Source organism: Chelonoidis abingdonii, chromosome 2 (assembly GCF_003597395.2).
Source record: "Chelonoidis abingdonii isolate Lonesome George chromosome 2, CheloAbing_2.0, whole genome shotgun sequence".
Taxonomy (NCBI): domain Eukaryota; kingdom Metazoa; phylum Chordata; order Testudines; family Testudinidae; genus Chelonoidis; species Chelonoidis abingdonii.
The window spans coordinates 103,686,977-103,711,014 of NC_133770.1; the positions used below are offsets into that span (position 1 = coordinate 103,686,977).

A 24,038-nucleotide genomic window follows, 5' to 3' on the forward strand; every position below is an offset into this window, starting at 1 on the left:
TAGGAATTAGAGAGAGCTCCTTTTTAGTGCCTTAAATTAAAATCACAGTTTCAACTGCTGTAATTGACCCCAGTTTTAAGCAGAGATAAGCTGCACCCATGCAAATCATGGTTCACGGTGGTTTTGCTTGGCTATGCTAGGAATTTGCACTTGTAGCTAGCCACCAGTGGCTGAACTGCCCCCTCCCCTCAGCCCATTCCCCTAAACAAGATTTAAATGCCTTCATCTGTGGTAACTGAATCAAAAAAATGTTGGCGAAAATGTAGCCCTGGTGTAAGCACATTGAAGTCACTGGAGTTTACATTAAGAATGAACTGGTCCAATAGGTCCTTTAGTAAGCCACCCTACTCAAGCTTGCATTATTTTACCTTTAAACAAACTTGCCTTAGTGATATCAAAGCCAGAACTTTGGAGTGGTTAGAACACTTACTAATACTAAATAAGCTCATACAAAAACAGCAACTTGGGAAGCAAACTTACTGCCAACAGTGGACAATCTTTTCTCTCCCTCACGCACTACAGGACTTAAAGATAGTGAGTTATGATAGTATGTTCTCTATTGTTGCTGCCACTCTGAACAAAATTGTCTTTGGCAGGACCCATATTTGCTACATTTGGGAGAGGGCAGAGAAACAACCATTTTGAAAATACGATCACTATTTATCCTGAGCTCTTATACAATAGAAAACCTGAGAGTTGAATGGGTGTGTTAGGCAGAATCTGTAATGTACAAAAATTCTGCAATTTAATCATTATTTGGCTTTCTACTGTTGTATCTTTCATTATATCTAATGCAGAAAGAATTGCAGTGGAGTATTAGATTAACTTCAATTAGTCAAGACTTACGATGATTCTCGTTCTTGTATCTCCTTTCTGGGTAGGAGAACTCTGATGGACTAATATTGTGCTTCTTACTCAGGCAAAATTCCCTCTCACTTTAATGAGATTTTTCCTTGAGCAAGGAGTGCAGTATCAGGCTTAGAGTTTGTGTCAAAACAAAACAAAAAAACATCTGGACATCATGTTGAAGTAAAATGTTAGCCATGTGGTGCCAGCAGTATGTCAAGTGTACCACAACTTACAGGCAAGCACTGTAGGTGCTTCAGCAGCAAGGCCTTGTAGGTGTTAGCAGTAGTGGGTCCCAGTAACCACTCAGACATATGACTAAGTGAAAGGGTATTTTACTAGGGCTGGCAGAAAAGGGAAAGTTTGCAAATACCCTAGGTATGGAAACTTAAATAGCTACAGTTCAAGTGAGCAATAGCAGTGAATGTTTGGGTCTCTGGGCAGTCTAATCAAGAATCAAAGCTCTTCAGGACTAATGCCTGGGGTGCCCTCTCCAGTCCAGTCTCTCTTCAAGCAACTAGGGGATTGCAGGTTTCCAATTCCACCTCAGTTAGTATCTATCACTGGGGGCCTCTCTGTACTGGCGTGTTGCCCAGCCACTACTGCTCTCCCATAAGTCCCACACAGACCTGCACCCAGCTGTCATGTCCAGCTAGGGTGACCGGGTGTCCAGTTTTCGACCGGAACACCCGGTCGAAAAGGGATTCTGGTGACTCTGGTCAGCACTGCCAACTGGGCCATTAAAAGTCCAGTTGGCAGTGCTCCAGAGCTCAGTCTGGCTAGACCCTATTTGTCCTGGCACCGCAAACCACGCTGCACCTCAGAAGCAGCCATCAGGTCTGGCTCCTAGGCAGGGGGGCCACGAAGCTGCTCCCACCACAAGCACAGGCTCTGCACTCCCATTAGCTAGGAATTTCAGCCAATGGGAGCCTCAGGGACAGTGTGTGTGGGCAGGAGCAGCGCGCGCAGAGCCGCCTGCTGCATCTCCACCTTGGAGCTGGACCTAGGAGCCTGCCTTAGCCCCCCCACTGTGCCGCTGACCTGGAGCCGCTGGAGGTAAGCCCATACCCCAACCCCGCACTGCAACCTCCTGTCCCAGCCCTCAGCCCCCTCCAAGCCCAGAGCCCCCTCTTGCACCCCAAACTCCTTTATCCTGGCCTCACCCCAGAGCATGCACCCCCAGATAGAAACCTCATGTCCCCTGCTCCCCAAATTCCTGCCCCAGCCCTGAGCCTCTTCTTACACCCTGAACCTCTAATTTCTGGCCCACCCAGAACCCACACCCCCAGTTATAGAGCCCTCACACCCTCTCGTACCCCAATCCCCTGTCCCAGCCCAGTGAAAGTGAGTGAGGGTGGGAGAGAGCGAGCCATTGAGAGAGGGGGGAACGTAGTGAGTGGGGGCAGGGCCTCAGGGCAGGGGAGGGGCCTTTGGGAAGGGGTTGGGGCTAGGGTGTTCAGTTTTGTGGGAGTAGAAAGTTGGCAATCCTATGTCTAGCAGTCATAGTCTGATCCTTGCTAAAGGCCTGACAGGACACACACATTTAACAAGTAAGTGCACTATAAAAATATGTAAAGGACTTTTGTAATCTACCATTGAATGGAAGTGGCTCTTTTGAGTGAAAGAAGATGTGAAGAATGACCTTTGCAGTTGAAGATGGATAGGTCAGAATCTAATTGCTCTGGTTGAAATCTGTCAAGTACACACAGGTTAAAATGCCTGTAGTTTTGGGACTTGTATTCTAGCTATTGTCCTTAGTTTCCTTTAACTATTCTTTAGCTATTGCCCGCCTTTAAAGATGCAGTACAATTAACAGAAATATTTCACTATGTTTCCTCTGGCAGAAATGAATAAACAAAGCTTTGTCAAACTTTTGAACACCAAAGCAGAAATCGATCCAATCTGCAGCAAAAAAAAAAATTGCAACTCCACAGAGATCCTTATAGCAGCAGCAGCAGAAGAAACTTAATTATTATATTTGTCCTGCTCCCTCTGGAATGTTTTTCCTGATTATTAGAAGAAGAATAGTAATATTTAGCCTTTTTATCTTTGAAGAGCTTTACAAACTTTAACCAATCACTGCTAGAGATTCTTGTGATTTGCATTACTATAGGCTTTATTAATTATTGTAGGATCTGATCTCTTGGCCCCATTCCCCACAAATTCTGTCGGGTGAAAATGCACTGACGAGTGATGGAATGCTATTTCAGCATCAAAAATGGCAGCTGCAGGTGCAAGATAAATACTACTGAAATATTAGGATTTATTTAGGATTTTCATAGAGTGTAAGGGTAGAAGGGTCCATTGTAATCACGTAATCTGACCTTCTGTATAACACAGGCCATAAAGCTTTTCTGAAATAATTTCTGTTTAACCAGGAGCATATATTGTAGAAAAAAAAATTTAAATTAAAAATTGGCAATGATGGAGAGAATCTACCATAACCTTTGGTAAATTGTTTACTCAATCTGAAGCTATAGCCCCTTTTTGTACATAGACAAATACATTAATAATTATGCCGGTAATTAAAAGAATACAAAACAACAATTAGCAATCAAAAACATCAAGCAGATACTACCCAGGTACACAACCAGAATTTTCCTAAGGAGGGTACCCAGAACTCACTCTCCCCCTGTTAAAGCCCCACCCACTCCCCATCCCATGTCCCTTAGCAGCAAGGCCCCATGCTCTCCCTGCTGGACCCAGATCTATGCACACTTCCCTCCTGCTGGCCCAGACACAGCCTTGTGTTTTTCTCCCCCATATCACCCTGCATTCAGCTCCAAGCTCTCCTCACTGCACACAGCCCTACAATCTCCCCATCCCATGCTGAGCCCTGAGCTTTTACCCAGAAAGGCAGTCGGTCTGAAAAGCACCATTCCCATCAGGATCCAGGCAGTTCTGGGAGCCCCAGACCCCGTGCTCCTTTTGCCTCTCTACTTCTCAAGGAAGCACCAAAAGCCCATATCCAGTTCTCCCACCTTTTTGGCCACTGGGGATACCCAATACCCTCTCCTCTGCCTCTCTCTGGAGGGGCTAGGGATGCCCGGTGCCCATCGGAACCAGAAGGACTGCAGAGGTGTGGGGAAAGTGCAAGCAGGCACATGAGGTCCAACACTACTCAAATTAGGCCCAGCCATCGCTCTCTCCTGACAAAGGAGTGGCCAGGCCAAATTTCTCATTCCATCCAAGAGGATGTCCTGGGTCTCCTCCTTCCCTCTCCTCTTCATTGCACCACTGACACTACCTCAAGGATTTATTTCAGTATACCCCAGGATTCCTGGTTAGTCATGTGGTAGATCCAATCCAATTTATCTCATGAAAAATCTAGAATAATCTGTCCATGCTTCTCATGTTGTTACATCATCTTTCACCCCTCCCACTAAGAAGACATTGACAAATACAGAACAAAATTACTTGGCATCTTATGAAAATGCACAGTGTGCTGAAAAGCCAAATGGGGAGAGTGACTGCTAGTAATGTCAGTCACCCCATCTGTGTGGGAGTCTCAGATAATACTTGCCCCTCCCAGATGTTGCACGTCCTTTCAAATTCTAACACGTGATTATATACTTAAATCTGTGACAGCCAGTGAAACTCTTAGTAGGGCTAGCTGCTTAAAGTAATAATTGACCCTCAGACTAGTGTTGTTGAACCAATTTCATATTTCAGCAATATTACCAGTAGGCCTGACTGATGATACTGGAATGCAGACTGATCTGACAATTGTCTTTCTGTAAACGTTATGTTGTGCGTTGTTTGGAGTTCTTTTTCTTAGGCCAATTTTGAGATGTAGGCCAGATCTCCTCTTGATACATATATTTTATCTTTTGGGTAAGATTGACTGAGATTCTTTTTGTGGTTTTGTAACCTGAGAGAGAGACATACTTGTATTTTGTGTAAGTTTTGGTTTTGGTTCTCAGTGGAGATGCAGTACATGAATGTCTGAAGAACTGATCGCAGGTGATAATCAATGTGGAAGCTGAGATGTGTCATGAGTTGCATGAATATTTCCTGGAAGATATTAGGATACAATCATCCTGGTGGGATTTATGGTGCCGGGATCTCCTCCAGAGGATATAGGTGGTTATGGAATTTTCCAGCAAGCTTGCCTCTTTATCTTGTCAGCATTATTTCTTTAAGAAGAAAAGGTAGTCATGTTCAAATCAGTAAACAGCAACAGAACTTAGAATAAATAGGTTTTCTGCAGCCTAGTGTAAATAGTTATCAGTTCCTAGGCTGGTCTCTGTTACCCAATCCCTTTGGCCAGTCCCAGATGTTGTTCTTCCTAGGCAAGAAGACAAATTCCTCAAAAGGTTTACAAAGCCAGTTAATTATCCTGGTCAATTTTTTCTTCCTTAATCTGTAGTAAAATATTTATTCCTATCTAATTTATCTTCTTAGGAAGATCAAGCCTTTTATAAGAGTGTAAGAGGATACAGCTGCAGTCTTTCTGGCTTTTTGTGGCTTTTTAGTGTCCACACTAATCCCTTCTTACTTCTTGGGTGCCTGTCAGGTGTATAAATTGCATCACCATTGTCCCTGTTCTGTTGGTCCAGTCGTGGTCCCTTAGATTGGTCAACATGTAGCCTTTGGGACCCTGTAGCCAGGAAGTAAGGTGGTCAGCTGGGGACTGGGCAATTATCACTCCCTCTCTGCTGTCTGAAAATTACATGCCCACCCATTCATATATAGAGCAGTTGGAGAACAGCTGGTTTTGATACAAGTTATATAGCTGTGGTGATAGTGATACTGTTTATGCGTTGCACTAAATTCTGCACTTCTCTGTTTGAAGGGCAATATGGGGTACAGGTTATTTATTTTCTGAGCTTTTGCAACTGGGTATTTGCATAAGTAGTTCTTCCTGGGGAGAAGTGGATTTTATTTCTCAAATCTGCAAGTAGAAGACTGTATGCGTGAAACACACCTGATGAAGATGGGAGGGGTGGGGTGGGTTGGCCTAGTGATAGTTCTGCTCTCTGCCAATGGAGAATCTTTTTGTGGTTTCTGATTGCAGTTAATTAACATAGGCTGGGTGGAGCCTGTGATCTTTCAAATCCAAGGATTATGTAGGTGATCCTTCAGTTTGTCATGGCTGGAAAGGGAAGTATGCATTTTGGTGATTGGCTCTGGCTGGGTTTTAAGAATACTTTTGTAATACCCTGGTATTTAGTTTATGCATTCAATAAAAGTCATAACTTCTCTGCCATTCTCTATTGAAATTTATGAGCATCCTTGTTTTGGACATTCCTAGTAATGGAATGTTATTCTAGTCAAAGCTTTCAGTTAGGAAAGATGTTTGGAATTCTGCCCTACCAAGTAGTATGTCCAAAGGGCTGGACTTGGAAATGCAGCTCAACTGTGCACAGCACAGGTCATAGTGCGGAGTCTTTAAATGACTTCCACTCCCTTTATTTCTGCCACTTGCTCTGTGCAAGGCTGGTTCTTCTGCGCTGGGCTAATGCAGCTTCTAGGTTCTAATTTACACCAAGCTAAAACAGCCACAAAGACTGAAAAACACAGCTGAGGATGACCCCAGCAATGCTCCTTTTCATCTGGTGACCCTCACTTTCCTCCTCTGTACCAACAGCCTAGGAGTATGAATTTTGTGTTGGCTGTACCTTATTAGAGGATCACTGGAGTGATTCTTCCCAGCTTTAGCGCCTGATTATGATGTCAGTGTAGTGCAAAATGGCCACAATGTACCAGAGATTGTGGCCCATATTGTGTTCTGCAGGATCAGCCACGATTGCCTGACAGTGTTCATAAGAATTAGACAGAGGTCCAGATCCTCAACTTGTGTAAATCAGCATAACTTCATTGAAGTCCTCAGTGCTGCTTCTTTTTATCATCAGATAGTTTTCTTCTCTTTTTGTGTTTTTGTGGGTTTTTTTGTTCTGCAGAGATGGACTGAGATGAAAAGAGAAGTCACTCAATTCAGTCCATTTGCAGTTCCTTTAACTGAGCTTCTTTAATGCAGTTCTAACAGATAGTTTATAATTTTCCAAGTTCCCGGTCTTGGTAGCACATCACACACTAAAGACCTGATTCTGTTCTCAGTTACACAGGTGTAAATGGATTGGATTTCAGTAAATTTGGTTCTTCTTTGAGTGATTGCTCATATCCATTCCAGTCAGGTGTGTGCGCGCCACGTGCACGTTCGTCGGAGAAACTTTTACCCTAGCAACACTCGGCGGGTTGGCTGGGCGCCCCCTGGAGTAGCGCCGCTATGGCACCGAATATATACCCCAGCAGACCCGGCCACCCTTCAGTTCCTTCTTACCGCCCGTGTCGGTCGTTGGAACAGTGGAGTGCGGCTTAGCTGACCTCCACCTTTCCCTAGCTACTCGTAGTTTTTCTTCCTCTAGTTGTTGTATTCATAGTTGTTGTTAATTGTTCTTGTATGTATAGCTAGTTAGATTCACTTACAGTTCATAGTCATAGTTTGTTGGTTAGTAATTGTAGCGAGGTTCGGGGAGTAGCCTCCGTCCCCGCACCCAGGGCCGGAGCCCTGGCTCACCGGGTTTCAAGCAGTGCTCGGCCTGTCACAGGCCTATGCCAACAGGAGATCCTCACGACTCCTGTTTGAAGTGCCTCGAGGAATCACGCTTATCTTCTAAGTGCTCAATTTGCAAGGCTTTTAAGCCTAGAACTAAGAAGGAGCGGGATATTAGGTTAAAGCAGCTCCTCATGGAAGCGGCACTAGCGCCTTCGCCTTCGGCATTGAGTTCGAGCCAGCCGGTAAGCAAAGACACCCCTACAGCACCGGGCTCCGCCGGTATGCCTAAGGACTCCCGGCACTGACCACAGCCGGCACTGAAATCGACCCCGCGCCGCTCCCTCTCCCCGAGGTCGAAGATGGCGAAGGCTCAGACGGGCTTGACAACGCCGGCGTCGCAGCCAGAGACTGCGCCTCGGTCGGACCGCCCGGCACTAACACCTGCCACGGCACCGCCTAAACCGGCACCGTCGACTCCAGCCCTGTGACGGCCATCGAGTCCGGCGCCTGACAGCTCCCCGGCACCTGCCGCGGTAGAGCTTACTTTGCCGTCTACTCCGGAGACGTTCTCTGCGGCGAGAGACTTGATCGCCATGACCGAGTCGGCACCGCCCCCACCCCTGGCACCGCTGGTGTGGGTACCACCTTCCATGGGCAAGCCGGCCCTGGCTAGACCGTCGCCCGTCAGTGTAACGGAACGGCACCGCTCTTGGTCTCGATCCCGCAGATGCTCCAGGTCGGGACGTCACTCCTACTCTCGGCACCGCTCTCAGTCCCAGCACCGATCCTCTCCAGGGTGCCAGTTGAGCTCCCGGCCTCGATCTCTACGACACCGGTTGAGCTCCCGGCATCGATCAGCCTCACGGCACCGATTGATATCTCGCGCCTCATCCCGCTACTCCCGGTACCACTCCAGCTCCCGGCACCAACGCAGGCACCGTTCCTCCTGGAGCAGATCACGCCGTAGATACTCGAGATCACGGTCGACCTCCTGGCACCGACCCGGTCGCAGGTCCCGGTCTCACTCTAGATACCGCTCCGGGTACCGGCACCGCTCCCCACGGTCCCGCGGTGCGAGGTCCGTTGGGACCACAGCTCCTGAGTTTTCTGCTCCCCCATGGCCGTCCAGGCAGACGTCCGTATCCTCCCAGGCGGACAGCTACTACGACCGGGACCGTGATGCGGAGGTGCCCACAGGGGTCTTTCAGGACACACGTCCTCAGGACATAGGGCCTCAACAGTGGTCCTTTTGGACACCCTGGGCGTACCATCAAGCCCAGGGCGCTCCCCTAGTCCAGACCCGCTCTGCTGCCTCAGAACATCGGGCACCAGAGGCCACCATTTCCCGTCCCCCCGCGGCGGAGTCGGAAGAGCACACGGCCCATCCTCCGGATTCCCCGGGACAGCTGGAGCAGGAACCACCCCAGGAGCAAGGGGCTATCCAGGACCCTCTCATTCCCGGGGTATCATCCTCCTCCTCCCCGGACGAGGCTGTGGCGGGGACCTCCTCTTCAGGACCTCCACCGATAGACCTCAGGGCGCATCAGGACCTCCTTCGCAGGGTGGCACTCAATATCAACCTCCCAGTGGAGGAAGTCCCGGAAGTTGAGGACCCTGTAGTGAGCATCCTGACCGCGGATGCCCCACCCGAGTGGCGCTGCCATTTATTAAAACTATCCAGGCCACTGCCGACACTCTCTGGCAGTCTCCAGCCTCCATTCCACCGACGGCAAAGGGAGTTGAGAGAAAGTACATGGTACCCTCTCGGGGTATGAGTACTTGTATGTACATCCTCCCCCTCTTCATTGGTGGTCCAGTCGGTCAATGAGAGGGAGCGCCATGGCCACAGGCACCCGCCCCAAAGTCCAAGGAGGCTAGGCGGATGGACCTACTAGGCCGTAAAGTATACTCAGCGGGGCCCTCCAGCTCTGAGTGGCCAACCAGCAGGCTCTACTGAGCCGGTATAACTATAATACCTGGCAGAGGTGGGTAGATTCACCAAACTGCTACCCCGGACTCACGCCAGGAATTTACCGCGTTCCTGGAGGAAGGCAAAAAGTGGCCAGGACCTCTCTCCAGGCCTCCCTGGACGCGGCTGACTCGGCGGCCAGGACCTTGGCTCAGGCATCACCATGAGGCGTATCTTCCTGGCTCCAGGTTTCTCTAACCTGCCTCCGAGCTTCAGTACACTATCCAGGACTTACCCTTTGAGGGCAAGGGTTTTGTTCTCGGATAAGACTGATCCCAGGTTGCAGAGCCTGAAGGACAATAGGGTCATCATGTGATCGTTGATTGGGCATGCATACCCCAGTGACCCAACGTAGACCTTTCAGACCCCAACCTCGCCGCCCGTACTTTCCGCCTCGGAACAGACAGGACCTCAGTAGGAGGCGCGGCGGAGTGGCCGTAGGCGCCAATCCGGCCCCCAAGGGGCCAGAACCAAGGGCCCTCGAAGGCACCACCAGGGCCTAAGGCCAACTTTTGAAGGTGCGCCGGGGACGGCGTACCAGTCTCAAAGCAGGATCCTTTCCCTCCCTTCTCCAACCGTCTTTCCTACTTCCTCCGGCGTGGTCCCAACTGACTTCGGACCTTTGGGTTCTGCGCACGGTGAAGCAAGGTTACCACCTCCAATTTGCTTCACCCCCCCTCCCCCCCATCCCGGTCCCTCTTCAGGGACCCCTCTCACGAGCAAGTCCTCTTACAAGAGGTGCAGTCTCTCCTCGCCGCAGGAGCCATAGAGGAGGTACCGCTAGAAGAGAGGGGGAAGGGGTTTTACTCCGCTATTTTCTGATTCCCAAGTCCAAGGGAGGCCTCAGACCTATTCTAGACCTGCGAGGGCTCAACAATGGATGCTCAAGTTGAAATTCCGCATGGTCTCCCTGGGAACTATTATCCCGTCCTTGGATCCTGGGACTGGTACGCCGCCCTCGACATGAAGGACGCGTACTTCCATATTGCCATCTTTCCGCCGCACAGGAAGTACCTTCGCTTTATGATCAACCACCAACACTTCCAGTTCACAGTCCTTCCCTTCGGCCTCTCCACGGCCCCAAGGGTGTTCACAAAGTGCATGGCCGTCGTCGCCGCCCACCTCCGCAGGCAGCAGATACATGTGTTCCCGTATCTCGACGACTGGCTCATCAAGGGGACCTCTCAGTCTCAGGTCCAACAGCACGTCACCATAATCGCGGACCTATTCTCCAGGTTGGGCCTACTCCTCAACACCGAGAATCCACATTGGTCCCTACACAAAGGCTGGACTTCATTGGAGCAACCCTGGACTCCACTCAAGCCAGGGCCTACTTGCCCCAGCCCCGCTTCCAGACGATCGTCTCGATCATCGGGGTCTGCAGGCCTCCCCAATCACCTCGGCTCGCACCTGCCTAGGCCTACTGGGGCATATGGCCGCATGTACTTACGTAACAAGTACGCCAGGCTCCGCATGCGCCCCTTTCAAACGTGGCTCCATTCGGTCTTCCGCCCGGGAAGGGACCCTATCGACGTCCTGCTCACAGTTCCTCCGAGCCCCCCGCTCCCTCGACTGGTGGCTGAATCCATCCCTGGTATGCGCAGGGATGCCGTTCCACCCACGGCCACCGTCGCTGACCTTGACAACGGATGCGTCATCCCTCGGTTGGGGGCCCATCTAGGTCGCCTTCGTACCCAGGGCCTTTGGTCACCCCAGGAGCTAACGCTCCACATAAACATCCGGGAGTTGAGGGCAGTCCGCCTCGCGTGCCAGGCGTTCCAGCAACATCTTCACGGCCGTTGTGTCTCTGTATTCACGGACAACACAACGCCATGTACTATATCAACAAACAGGGGGGACCCGTTCGTCTCCCCTGTGTCAAGAGGCCATTCGACTCTGGGACTTCTGTATAGCCCACCAAGTGGACCTAGTGGTTTTTTTTTTTTGGGGTCCTTTCTCCGGGGGTCCGGAATGCCCTGGCGGACCGGCTGAGCCGGTCCTTCCTCTGTCACGAATGGTCAATAAGACCAGATGTCATCCATTCGATCTTCCAGAGGTGGGGATTTCCCCTAGTAGATCTGTTCGCACCTCCCGCTCGAACAGGAAGTGCCAGGAGTTCTGTTCCTTTCAGGGTCTCTCTCCGGGGTCGATCACAGATGCATTCCTCCTGCCATGGGGGCACCACTTGCTATATGCCTTCCCTCCGTTTCCTCTGGTGCACAAGGTCCTGTTGAAGCTCCGCAGGGACAAGGCGCATATAATCCTGATTGCACCTGTGTGGCCCAGACAGCACTGGTACACCACCCTGCTGGACCTGTCCATGGCCACTCCAGTTCCTCTCTCTCTCCTTCCGGACCTGATCACGCAAGACCACGGCAGGCTTCTCCACCCAGACCTGCGAGCTCTCCATCTCACGGCATGGCTCCTGCATGGCTAAACACAGTGGAGTTACACTGTTCCGCTCCGGTGCAGCATGTTCTCCTCAGTAGCAGGAAGCCGTCCACCCGCTCTACGTATTTGGCCAAGTGGAAACGCTTCTCTTGCTGGTGCAGGACAGGATGTTACTCCCTTGGAGGCCTCGATTCCCACGGTCCTAGACTACCTCTGGTACTTTAAGCAGCAGGGCCTGGCGACATCCTCTCTGAAGGTGCACTTAGTGGCTGTATCCCCTTTCCATCCAGGCGAAGGTGGTCACTCCGTGTTCTCCCACCCAGTGGTCTCTCGGTTCATTAAGGGCCTAGAGCGCCTGTATCCCCCCACGCGTCGCCCTGCACCTACCTCGGATCTCAATTTGGTCCTGAACTGGCTAATGCAACCGCCCTTTGAGCCACTAGCGACTTGCTCTCTCTTGTACCTATCATGGAAGACAGTCTTTCTGGTGGCCATTATCTCGGCCAGGCGGGTCTCTGAGCTGAGAGCGCTCACTGTGGACCCGCCATACACTGTCTTTCATAAGGACAAGGTGCAACTGCGACCCCATCCAGCGTTCCTCCCTAAGGTAGTGTCTGCTTTCCGTACCAACCAGGACATCTTCCTCCCGGTCTTCTTTCCGAAGCCCCCTCTTCTCGATGGGAGCAGCAGCTACACTCCTTAGATGTGCGTAGAGCGCTCGCTTTCTATATTGAAAGGACGAAGCCCTTCCGGAAGTCTCCCCAGCTGTTTGTGGCAGTCGCGGAATGGATGGAGGGTCTGCCAGTCTCCTCCCAGAGGATTTCCTCCTGGGTGACAGCATGCATCCGCACGTGCTATGACCTGGCTCATGTTCCCTCTGGCCACCTCACGGCACATTCTACCAGGGCTCAAGCTTCCTCAGCCGTCTTCCTGGCACACGTGCCCATCCAGGAGATATGCCATGCTGTGACCTGGTCATCAGTCCACACCTTCACCTCGCACTATGCGCTGGTCCGGCAATCCAGAGATGATGCAGCCTTTGGTGCTGCGGTCCTGCATACGGCCACATTTCACTCCGACCCCTCCGCCTAGGTAAGGCTTGGGAATCACCTGACTGGAATGGATATGAGCAATCACTCGAAGAAGAAGAGACGGTTACTCACCTTTGTAACTGTTGTTCTTCGAGATGTGTTGCTCATATCCATTCCAAACCCACCCTCCTTCCCCACTGTCAGAGTAGCCGGCAAGAAGGAACTGAAAGGTGGCCGGGTCGGCTGGGGTATATATTCGGCGCCATAGCGGCACCACTCCAGGGGGCGCCCAGCCGACCCGCTGAGTGTTGCTAGGGTAAAAGTTTCTCCGACGAACGTGCACGCAGCGCACACACACCTGACTGGAATGGATGTGAGCAACACATCTCGAAGAACAACAGTTACAAAGGTGAGTAACCGTCTTTTTGGATTTGCAACAGTCTAAGACTGATCAGAGTCTCTTTTCCTTTCTACTTTCTATCAACTTGTGTAACTCCGACTGTTGTTTTTTTTTCTCTTGAGTACATGCACAGCCACACTGAAAAAAATAGTATTTAATGATGAAAAAAATATATAATGGAACATTTTAACTGTGCATAATACCTGCATATATCAGATACAACTTAAATATCATTTAGCCTCTGACTAACATGGTGTTGCCTGAAAAACAAAAAATCTAGGACTTTGTTTCTCTCTCACCATTCTGGAGTTCACTGGGCCTTTTGATAGAATTGCATTGTCTTTACTTAAATTTTGTTAGACACCAGGTTGCAGACACCATGGAAATTAAAAACAAAAACAAAAAAACCTACTACTAACCACTGGCAGCTATGAGAACAGTCGCTTTGTTTTATTGATTAGTGGTTTCTGTGGGGAGGTGAACCAATCAGTGCAATTAAAAATACTGTATGCCAGTTAACCTCCTGCATTGTCTAGCTTTGAATCTGATACTTACTATTTTTGAGGAAGAGACTTCAGATTTTTTTTAATTTAAAAAAATATGTATTCTAGGAAAATAGACACCAAATGCCATCTGCACATGAAATCAGCCTGTCATTAATTTACAAATTAAAAATAAATAATATAGAAATAAGCACCCCATAGCAAAGTGTTGACAAAAGGTCTTATGTGGGGAGAGAGTTTCACAAGAATTTTTGGAAGGGTCTCTTTGACAAAAATAGCACTTGCATTACACTTCAAAGGGCAACCTAATTTTCTACATAAAATGCAGAAGGAGTTCTACTCACATATTCAGAGTGTAATTTCAAATATTTTATTTCATTCTTGGGACACATCTCAGCTCCGAGTAATACATAAGATATTTGTAATTGTATGTTGAATGTAAGTGTTCATTTATTCCTCACTATACCATGAATATGAATGTATGTTCCTTAGATTGCCTACCTTATAAATATCCTAATTTAAATGGTTCCAGCTATGCTATGAAGTTAGAATATCAGTGATATGGAGGGGGGGTAACTTTTGTTGACACCTTGGCAGTGCTATTGCTTTCCGTCTGTTGGTAACTATCAATCAGCTAAAAGTGACATTTAACCTCAAGGAACCTGAACTAAACCTTCTTTACTGAACCCCAGACTTTGTGAAAATTTAAATGAAGATCAGGACCTGGATCCAGATTTCCAGTTCCTTCCTATTTCTAACAGGCCAGAATGAAACTCTTGACGTAGACTCCCCTGAACTATGGGGAAAATTCAGGTTTGTTCCATATCTGACCTTTTCAGCACGAGCCCATCTCTTTTTTCCCCCAAAAGGGTTAGAAATTTACTTTAAAAACAATACGATACTGAGTGTAGTGTGGTGGTGATGGGGGAGTGGGGAGCAAAACAAAAAAAATACAGAAAGGTCTTGAAAATGATAGAATATGTCTCTCTATTAGATTTTCAGTTTGTTTCTGAGCATAACTAAACTTTCTTTTAAAGAGCGGATATCCAAATTACATTTTGTATGCAGTCTAAATATGTATATATTCTTCTTGTCAGAAAGAAAATCTATAAAGCATTGTCCAAATAATGTGTGTACTTGTTACTTGGCCTTTCTCAGTGACAGCATTTCTCTCAGTCCTGGTTATAGAACTTGATTTAGTTTTTATTTCAATGTGGACAGGATTAGTAAGTAGATCATGTTCTAATACTGGAAGTCTGAAAACATTTGTTTTTATTGTTTGTGTTGCAGTAACACTCATAAGGCACTAAATGGTTTCCAGAAATATAGTAAATATAGTAAAGCAAATATATGTTGGAGGGTGGTGCCTATCATGGATTGAATTCTTGTCAGATTTCCTTGCTCATAGTACAAGCTCATATCTGTTCCTCTCTAAAAAGTATTATGGGTATATATATCCCATTATATATACAATGTTCTTTGATCGATAGGACAACATGACTAGAACTGTGTAATTTTCACAGCCAGTGTGGGTTTAATGAAAAAGTTTAAAATTGGCCATTTGGTATGTAAAATATATTAAAAAGTGGAAAACGTAGAATTGAAACTTTCTACCAGTGTTTCATTTCTTTACATGAGTAGGGAGGGGAGGAGGGGAACAAAGAGTTGAGGATGGCAACTTGATTGGACTAATCTGGACTGTTCTTGGGCTTTTTGAGGCTATCAAGTAGTATTGGGGGGAAAAGGAGAAGGAAACCACAGGGGGACAAATCCTTAGCTGATGTAAATAAGCATAGTTCCTTTGAAGTAAACAGAACAATACTGATTTAGGTCAGCTGAAGATCTGGGCCTTTATTTCTTTAAGAATGTATTGAATAATTTCTAATACCTTCATAAAGTATTCTTTGGTTGATCCTGGCTATTAAAATGTGTGTTTAGGAAATATGAAGTAGCCCTGTAATATTTGCCTTTTCCCCCCATGAAATAAAATACAACTGCAATTATGAGCAGTTGTTTCCTCCACATCCTATTGTAATACCCAAAGGAATAATTTTCCCTGTAAAAATATATTTTTGCTATATCACAGGCTGTCAAGTAGGCTCCACTTTGATGAAAAAAGGAACTACTTTCAGAATGCAGCCACTGCAACCTCAAAGGCTTTGTGTGGATTCTTGCAGGGGAGAGTGGCCCTTTTAGTGTCCTTGGCCTTGGGGGTTTGGAGAAGAGAGATGGTCAGGAACAGGTGAGGCATTACCTGAGTAGATGGGTGGGCCAGTAAGACTCAGGTAAGCTATTGGCCCCTATGCACCTGGAGGAAGGTATATAAACCTTGCCCCTCCAGCTTGGACCCCCTCTCACACCTACATTCTCACCTCTTTGATTTACATAAGATTTGGGGTTTGGGGCTGCAGTTGGCATTGCCCTAGTCACCTTTTTGGGATTAAGAAGAACTTTATTTGCCTTACTGTTAGATTGGGGTGGGTTTCACAGCTGATCAGGGACTTGGTTGGGTCAGTCAGGTAGTACCGTGGTTCAAGACCTGACAGTTTGCAGGTGACAGGTGTCTAATACAGGTACTCATTCCATAGGGGGTCAGGTTCCATAAGAAATCAGAGCTGGAAGTGGACTTAGGAGGAAGGCATGCCCTGAATAAACTGGGGAATAGAGTTAGGGTTCCTATGTTAGGTATAGAGAAGATTAAACCCTCTTTCCCCAGCCCTTTATCCCTCAGAGCAGGAGAGGGTGATTGATCCCAGCAACATGCTGGAGACCAGCTGTCTAAGAGTAAAGACAGCCCTCCACCAAATGGAAACAATTAAGGAAGGAATCATGACCTGCACTGCACAAGTTATTACTGGACAATTCCCAGATGAGTTAGTAGAGTTGCAACTTAATTAAACTACATCCCTTGCATTTTGTCTTTCTTCCCACATGGCCAGGACACCGTCTTTGGTAACAGGAAAAGTGCAGCTTTGAGTTTTAGTAGTGTGTGTCATCCACGGAAGTTAACAATGCTTTTGCTTTCTCTGCTCCACAGGGTTCTTTACACAAACAAATGACTCAGATCATTCCCTGCTCCAGCTCTCATTCCAAGGATGCATGCAGTTTATTCACGTGGATGATCAACTGGTGGATTTGCATGCAGTGGAGCAAGGCAAACTGGGAAGCTTTGCCAATGTCAGCATAGATATGTGTGCCATTATTGACAGGTGAGTAAGGGAGTAACCATTGATAACAACCAACAGAGTTTAAAACTGCAGATTCTGATAGCACACAGTGATGTGGGAGGGCTCCCTTTTCCTAAAAGCCATGTGCTTCACAGGGCCTCTGTGTGGCCCTTATTGTCTGTTTGGATAGGTTATTACTATTAGAGATGTAGCTGGAGAAGGTAATGTCATATAGTGGATTCTGGTTTATTCGAACACTTAACTGTTTCAGAGAAAAATCTGTGAAAGTTATCTTGGTTCTGAGTCAAATTTTTAAAATCCTATTCTAAGTTCTGTGGGGTATATGAGAAATATAGATGTCCCAAGGAGATTGCACTCAGAATCCTGCTGGCAGCAGAGTTATTTGTGAAGCTGTGAGGAGACTCCATTTTGTAGGATTTCATACTGTATGGGGTGGAGTTATTTGTTAAGTTTTTAGGGAAGTCTGAGGAATGGATGTTATCTCTTTTATAACATAGTTTTTGTTCTTCTGGCTTGCCATTGGGTGAATATAATATAAATCCAAATTTTACTAAATTTAAAGAGAAATAAAGATCCCCGTTAGTCCAGGAAAGCCAAAATCTGTTAACTTTCTGGGCTACTGCACACCTTACCAATTTCTCCAAGCTTTTCCCGAGGGATGGTTTGAGTTGGGGACTGCAGAATTTTTAGCAGGGTTTTGATGTGTTCATTGGTTATAGTAGATTTTAATGTAATGTGGTAAATAATTTGTACAAGTGCTTAGTGTTTTAGATAGGACTATTTTTTAGAAAACAAAAAATAAAGAATGGGTACCTGTGGAATTCTACTTTTGAGTAAACAAACTATTGGATACATTGCAGTTCATTGTACTGGAAAAGTGTAAGTGTGAATAGTCCATAAAGATTTACTTCTGTTTCCTAAATAGAATAAAAGAACCAGTTAGTATCAGGCCACAAGAGCAAAAATATAGATGATTTAGAGGGACTAAATCAGTGTGCTGGCACCTTAGAGAAACAAGCAATTTCATCCCCAAGGTGAATAAATTGAATCTTGAGATCCAGTATGCTGTGGATGAGCAGTCTCTTGGAACTTGGCTGTAATATGAGGCTTTCGTAAGAGCACTTATTTCCTCAGAGGAAGATAATGGTGCACATCCCCACACATGTGCATGTAATAAATACAAAAGCTTTGCTAGAATAATGCAGGTTCTGGCACAAAGTGACAAAGTGAGTTTATAATTAAGGCAAATGCTTACTCTGAACCCAGATCTTTCAAGCACTTATGTATATTCATTTTTATCACTATCTGTGTAAAAACATTTCCCTTCTTCCTGTTTCCTAATGAAATAAGGAAAGAGAACAATGTCCAACATAACTCAGCTATCTTGTCCCCTAATGGAAATGGCTGTGATTTTCTGCATGCATTTAGCTCAGTTGCCAGGGTGGATAAAAACCGATACTCTTTTCTACAAAAAGAAAAAAAAAATAAAAACAGATTTTTTCATTTAAATTAAATAAAGGTTTATCTTTTAACATATATTTGTCAATTTCAAATCATTTTAAGCCTTAAACATATTATAATCTATTAAAATCATTTAAATAAAATACAAAAATAATTAGTAAATGTTGCCAAATTTTAAAGAGAGCCAAACCACGGCAGTCACTAGTTAAGCTTCTAGAACCAAAGTCTGTGGAAGTGCTAAGCCAGCTTTTAACAACAGTAGTCCCTGTTGCAGGTGCAGAGAGAATATCTTCGTTTCATTTTATTCAACTAGTTCAGTTCAGTGACTAGTTCATTTAAAGTTAAGAAACAGATTGGGAGCTGAAGAAGCAAGAAAGCTTGTTTTCCTCCTCCAGTGAATATGAATAAGAACAAGGTGTGAGAGGGTGAGATGTTCTAGATAGAAAATCTTGAAGGATATGATAACCAGAAATAATCAGCTCAATTAATTTACTTCAGATAATACTTCATTTGTTTAATAACTCAGTGAATTTTAAATGTGAAACATGGATAAACTGTTTTTTGATCTTAAATGAGCTGGATACATAAATAGAATGCTGTTTTATGCATTTTCAATTGAATTTGAATCTCCATCCAGAGTTTAACACACATATCATAGGTTTAAAAAAATATATATAGTAAATAAGTAAAGTGTATCATTCACCATTTTGTAACATAAAGTAAAAGTTAAGAATTTAAAGAAATGTAAGCTTATCTATAGAATTGCTTAAATAAATATTTATAGATATAGTGTATCTTCCAGATTAGCAAAAAAAACCTCAAGAAATTTAGTGTTCAGCCTATATTTGGTTGCAAACCAACATGATTCGATGGTTTATTAATTAATGAAAACCAATCTTTTTAAAGAAAATTACTAAAAAGTACAGATTCAAAACATTAATAAGATCAATTATTTAAATCAAGGGTTCCTGCTGATTTAAATCATGATTAAAATCAGCAACTTAAATTGCTTTGATTTAAATCAATCCACCCTGATAATTGTTAGTCTGCTGTGAAACTGAGGCTGCTTATATAATTTTGCTTTTACAATTTTGCACAGCTTCCAGGAAACAAATGCTTTGTCCATTTCTTTTCCAGTATTATTCTAACAGAATTTCAAAGTGGTAGCAGATATTCTGAAAAAGAAAAGGAAATAAGAAATATGCTTTTTGGACTTTCAAACAGCCTCATTTTCCTTGTTAGCACATAAGAAATATGTATGTTCTAGAGTTGGAAAACCATTTTAATTATATTTTTAATAGATCTGAAATGTATCTGTGCTTTTGAATATAGCCCTTCATAGTTTGAGTTGATTTGTTTTGGTTTTTGAGTGTGTGATTTTTGGAAATAAATCTAACCCTTGAAGAAAAGGATGTGAAGAGGGTTTTTTTTTTGGTTTTTTTTTGTTTTTTATGTCCCCCAAGGTGGTGCATCTACACACTGGTTTATAGATGGATGCTGATTTCATTTACCAGTGTAAATAAATAATAACTCCTCTGAAATCAGTAGAATTATACTGGGATGAAATGATTGTGAAATCAGAATTATGCCTTTACACTGTAAACTGGAGGAAAGAAAAATAATTTAGTAATAGAAAAACATTGGGGAAAGGGAGTCAAATGATTTTTTGGAAAATACGATGTAAGGCTTCATGTGTATGGGGATATATTACCGACCATTTGACCATGGTGGTGATAGTGACTGTGACATACTCAGGGAGACTAGAGGGTCTATAAAAATAAAAACTCAGTAATGATAGGGGGGTTCAAGTATCCTCATATTGACTAGATGCATGTCACCTCAGGATGGGAAGCAGAAATAAAGTTTCTTGACACTTTAAATGATTGCTTTTTGGAGCAGTTAGGCCTGGAACCCACAAGAGGATAGGCAATTCTTGATTTAGTCCTAACTGAAGCATAGGATCTGGTCCAAGAAGTGATTATAACTTTACCACTTGGTAATAGTGACCATAACATAATAAATTTTAACATCCCTGTGGCAGGGAAAACACCACCGCAGCCCAACACTATAGCATTTCATTTCAGAAAGGGGGACTACACAAAAATGAGGAAGTTAGTTAAACAGAAATTAAAAGGTATAGTGCCAAAAGTGAAATCCCTGCAAGCTGCATGGAAACTTTTTAGACGCCATAATAGAGGCTCAAGATAAATGTATAACTCAAATTAAAAAAACATAGTAAGAGAACCAAAAAAGTGCCACCGTGGCTAACCAACAAAGTAAAAGAAGCAATGAGAGACAAAAAGGCGTCCTTTAAAAAGTGGAAGTTAAATTCTAGTGAGGAAAATAGAAAGGAGCATAAAATTTGGCAAATGAAGTATATAAATATAATTAGGAAGGCCAAAAAACAATTTGAAGAACAACTAATCAAAGTCTCAAAAATTAATAGCAACATTTTTTTAAAATACATCAGAAGCAGGAAGCCTGCTAAACAAACATTAGGGCCACTGGACAATTGAGAGGTAAAGGAGCGCTCAAGGACGATAAGGCCATTGTGGAGAAACCAAATGAATTCTGTACGGAGATCTTCACGGCTGAGGATGTGAGGAAGATTCCCAAATCTGAGCGATTCTTTTTAGGTGACAAATTTGAGGAGCTGTCCCAGATTGAAGTGTCATTAGAGGATGTTTTGGAACAAATTCACAAACTAAACAGTAATAAGTCACCAGGACCAGATGGTATTCACCCACAAGTTCTGAAGGAACTCAGTTGTGAAATTGCAGGACTACTGACTGTAGCTTCTAACCCATCATTTAAATCAGCTTCTGTACCAAATGACTGGAGGATAGCTAATGTGATGCCAATTTTTTAAAAGGGCTCTAGAAGTGATTCCGGCAATTACAGGCCGGTAAATCTGGCTTCAGTGCCAGGCAAACTGGTTTAAATTATAGTAAAGAACAAAATTGTCACACACACAGATGAACATAATTTGTTGAGGAAAAGTCAACATGGTATTTGTAAAGGGAAATCATACCTCACCAATCTACTATAATTCTTTGAGGGGGGTCTACAAGAATGTGGACAAGGGGGATCCAGTGGATATAGTGCACTTAGATTTTCAGAAAGTCTTTGACAAGTTCCCTCATAAAAGCCTCTTAAACAAAGTAAGCTGTCATGGGATAAGAAGAATGTCCTCTCATGGATTGGTAACTGGTTAAAAGATAGGAAACAAGGGTAGGAATAAATGGTCAGTTTTCAGAACGGAGAAAAGTAAAGATTGGTATTTCCCAGGGGTCAGTACTGGGCCCAGTCCTATTGAACATATTCATAAAGGATCTGCAAAAAGGGGTAAGCAGTGAGGTGGCAAAATTTGCAGATGATTCAAAACTACTCAAGATAATGAAGTCCCAAGCAGACTGCGAAGAGCTACAAAAGTATCTCTCAAATCTTAGAGACTGGGCAACAAAATTGCAGATGAAATTTAATGTTGATAAATGCAAAGTAATGCACATTGGAAAACATAATCCCAACTAAACACATAAAATGATGGGGTCTAAATTACCTGTTACCTCTCAAGAAAGAGATCTTGGAGTCATTGTGGATAATTCTCTGAAAACATCCACTCAGTGTGTAGCAGCAGTCAAAAAAGTGAACAGAATATTGGGAATCATTAAGAAAGTGATAGATAATAAGACAGAAATTATCATATTGCTTCTATATAAATCCATGGTATGCCCACATCTCGAATACTGCATGCAGATGTGGTCACCCCATCTCAAAAAAGATATATTGTAATTGAAAAATACAATGATTAGAGGTATGGAACAGTTTCCGTATGAGGAGTGATTAATAAGACTGTGACTTTTCAGCTTGGAAAAGAGATGACTAAGTGGGGATATGATAGAGGTCTATAAAATCATGACTGATGTGGAGAAAGAAAATAAGGAAATGTTATTTACTCCTTCTCATAACACACGAATTAGGGGTCACCAAATGAAACTAATAGGCAGTAGGTTTAAAACAAACAAAAGGAAGTATTTTTTCCACAAAAATAATGCACAATGCACAGTCAACCTGTGGAACTCCTTGCCAGAGGATGTTGTGAAGGCCAAGAGTGTAACAGGGTTCAAAAAGAAACTAGATACATTCATGGAGGATAGGTTCATCAATGGCTATTAGCCAGGATGGGCAGGGATGGTGTCCCTAGCCTCTGTTTGCCAGAAGCTGGGAATGCGTGACAGGAAATGGTTAACTTGATGATTACCTGTTCTGTTCATTTCCTTTGTGACACCTGGCATTGGCCACTGTCAGAAGACAGGATAATGGGCTAGATGAACCTTCAGTCTGACCCAGTATGGCCGTTCTTATATATCAAACTATTTTTAAAAGACACACCTATCCTAAATAGTATCACTACTACAAAATACTTCAAAATCCATCTGCACACAAAGAAAACTGTGTTTACACTCTGCTACTCTTTTTGTAGCAATAGACATGGCCAATCCAAACATGATGAAGGTTACTGACATACCTCACTAGTTTGTCCTTTCCAGCTTCTTTTGAATTGAGCAGCCCTTAGTGGTGAAAGAATAGGTTGAGGACTGTTTAGAAAAGTTGAACATGTACAAGTCCATGGGACCGGATCTAATGCATCCAAGGGTGCTCAGGTTGTTGGCTGAGGTGATTGCAGAGCCATTGGCCATTATCTTTGAAAACTCATAGCGATTGGGGAAGGTCTCAGATGATTGGAAAAAGGCAAATATAGTGTCCATCTTTAAAAAAAGAGAAGAAGGAAAATCCGGGGAACTACAGATCTATCAGCTTCACCTCAGTCCCTGGAAGAATCATTGAGCAGGTCCTCAAGGAATCCATTTTGAAGCACTTGGAGGAGAGGAAGGTGATCAGGAACAGTCAACATGGATTCTCCAAGGGCAAGTCATGCCTGACCAACCTGATTACCTTCTATGGTGAGATAACTGGCTCTGTGGATATGGGGAAAGTGGTGGATGTGATCTATCTTGACTTTAGCAAAGCGTTTGGTACGGTCTCCCACTGTATTCTTGCCAGCAAGTTAAAAAAGTATGGATTGGATGAATGGATTGTAAGGTGGATAGAAAGCTGGCTAGATTGTCATGCTCCATGGGTAATGATCAACAGCTCAATGTCTAGTTGGCAGCCGGTATCAAGTGGAGTGCCCAGGGGTCTGTCCTGAGGCCAGTTTTGTTCAACATCTTCATTACTGATCTGAATGATGGGATGGATTGCATCATCAGCAAGTTTGTGGATGACACTAAACTGGGAGGAGAGGTAGATATGCTGGAGGGTAGGGATAGGTCCGGAGTGACTTACACAAATTGGACAATTGGGCTAAAAGAAATCTGATGAGGTTCAACAAGGACAAGTGCAGAGTCCTGCACTTAGGATGGAAAAATCCCATGTGCTGCCAGAGGCTGGGGACCGACTGGTTAAGCGGCAGTTCTGCAGAAAAGGACCTACGGGTTACAGTGGACTAGAAGCTAGATATAAGTCAACAGTGTGCCCTTGTTGCCAAGAAGGCTAGCTGCATATTGGGCTGTATTAGTAGGAGCATTGCCAGCAGATCAAGGGAAATGATTATTCCTCTATTCAGCGTTGGTGAAGCCACATCTGGAGTATTGCGTCCAGTTTTGGACCCCCCGCTGCAGAAAGGATGTGGACAAATTGGAGAAAGTCCAGCAGAGGGCAATGAAAATGATTGGGGGCTGGGGCACGTG

At 44.7% G+C, this 24,038-nt stretch overlaps 1 protein-coding gene across 1 annotated transcript in view; it reads left to right on the plus strand.

Annotated features, from left to right (window-relative positions):
* The window catches only part of CNTNAP2 (contactin associated protein 2), a 2,322,964-nt gene that overhangs the window by 1,091,005 nt on the left and 1,207,921 nt on the right, over positions 1–24,038 (plus strand). Inside the window, exon 10 of the mRNA XM_075062605.1 lies at positions 16,677–16,848. Within this exon, the coding sequence (XP_074918706.1) occupies positions 16,677–16,848 (172 nt within the window). The remainder of the gene's footprint in view (positions 1–16,676; positions 16,849–24,038) is intronic.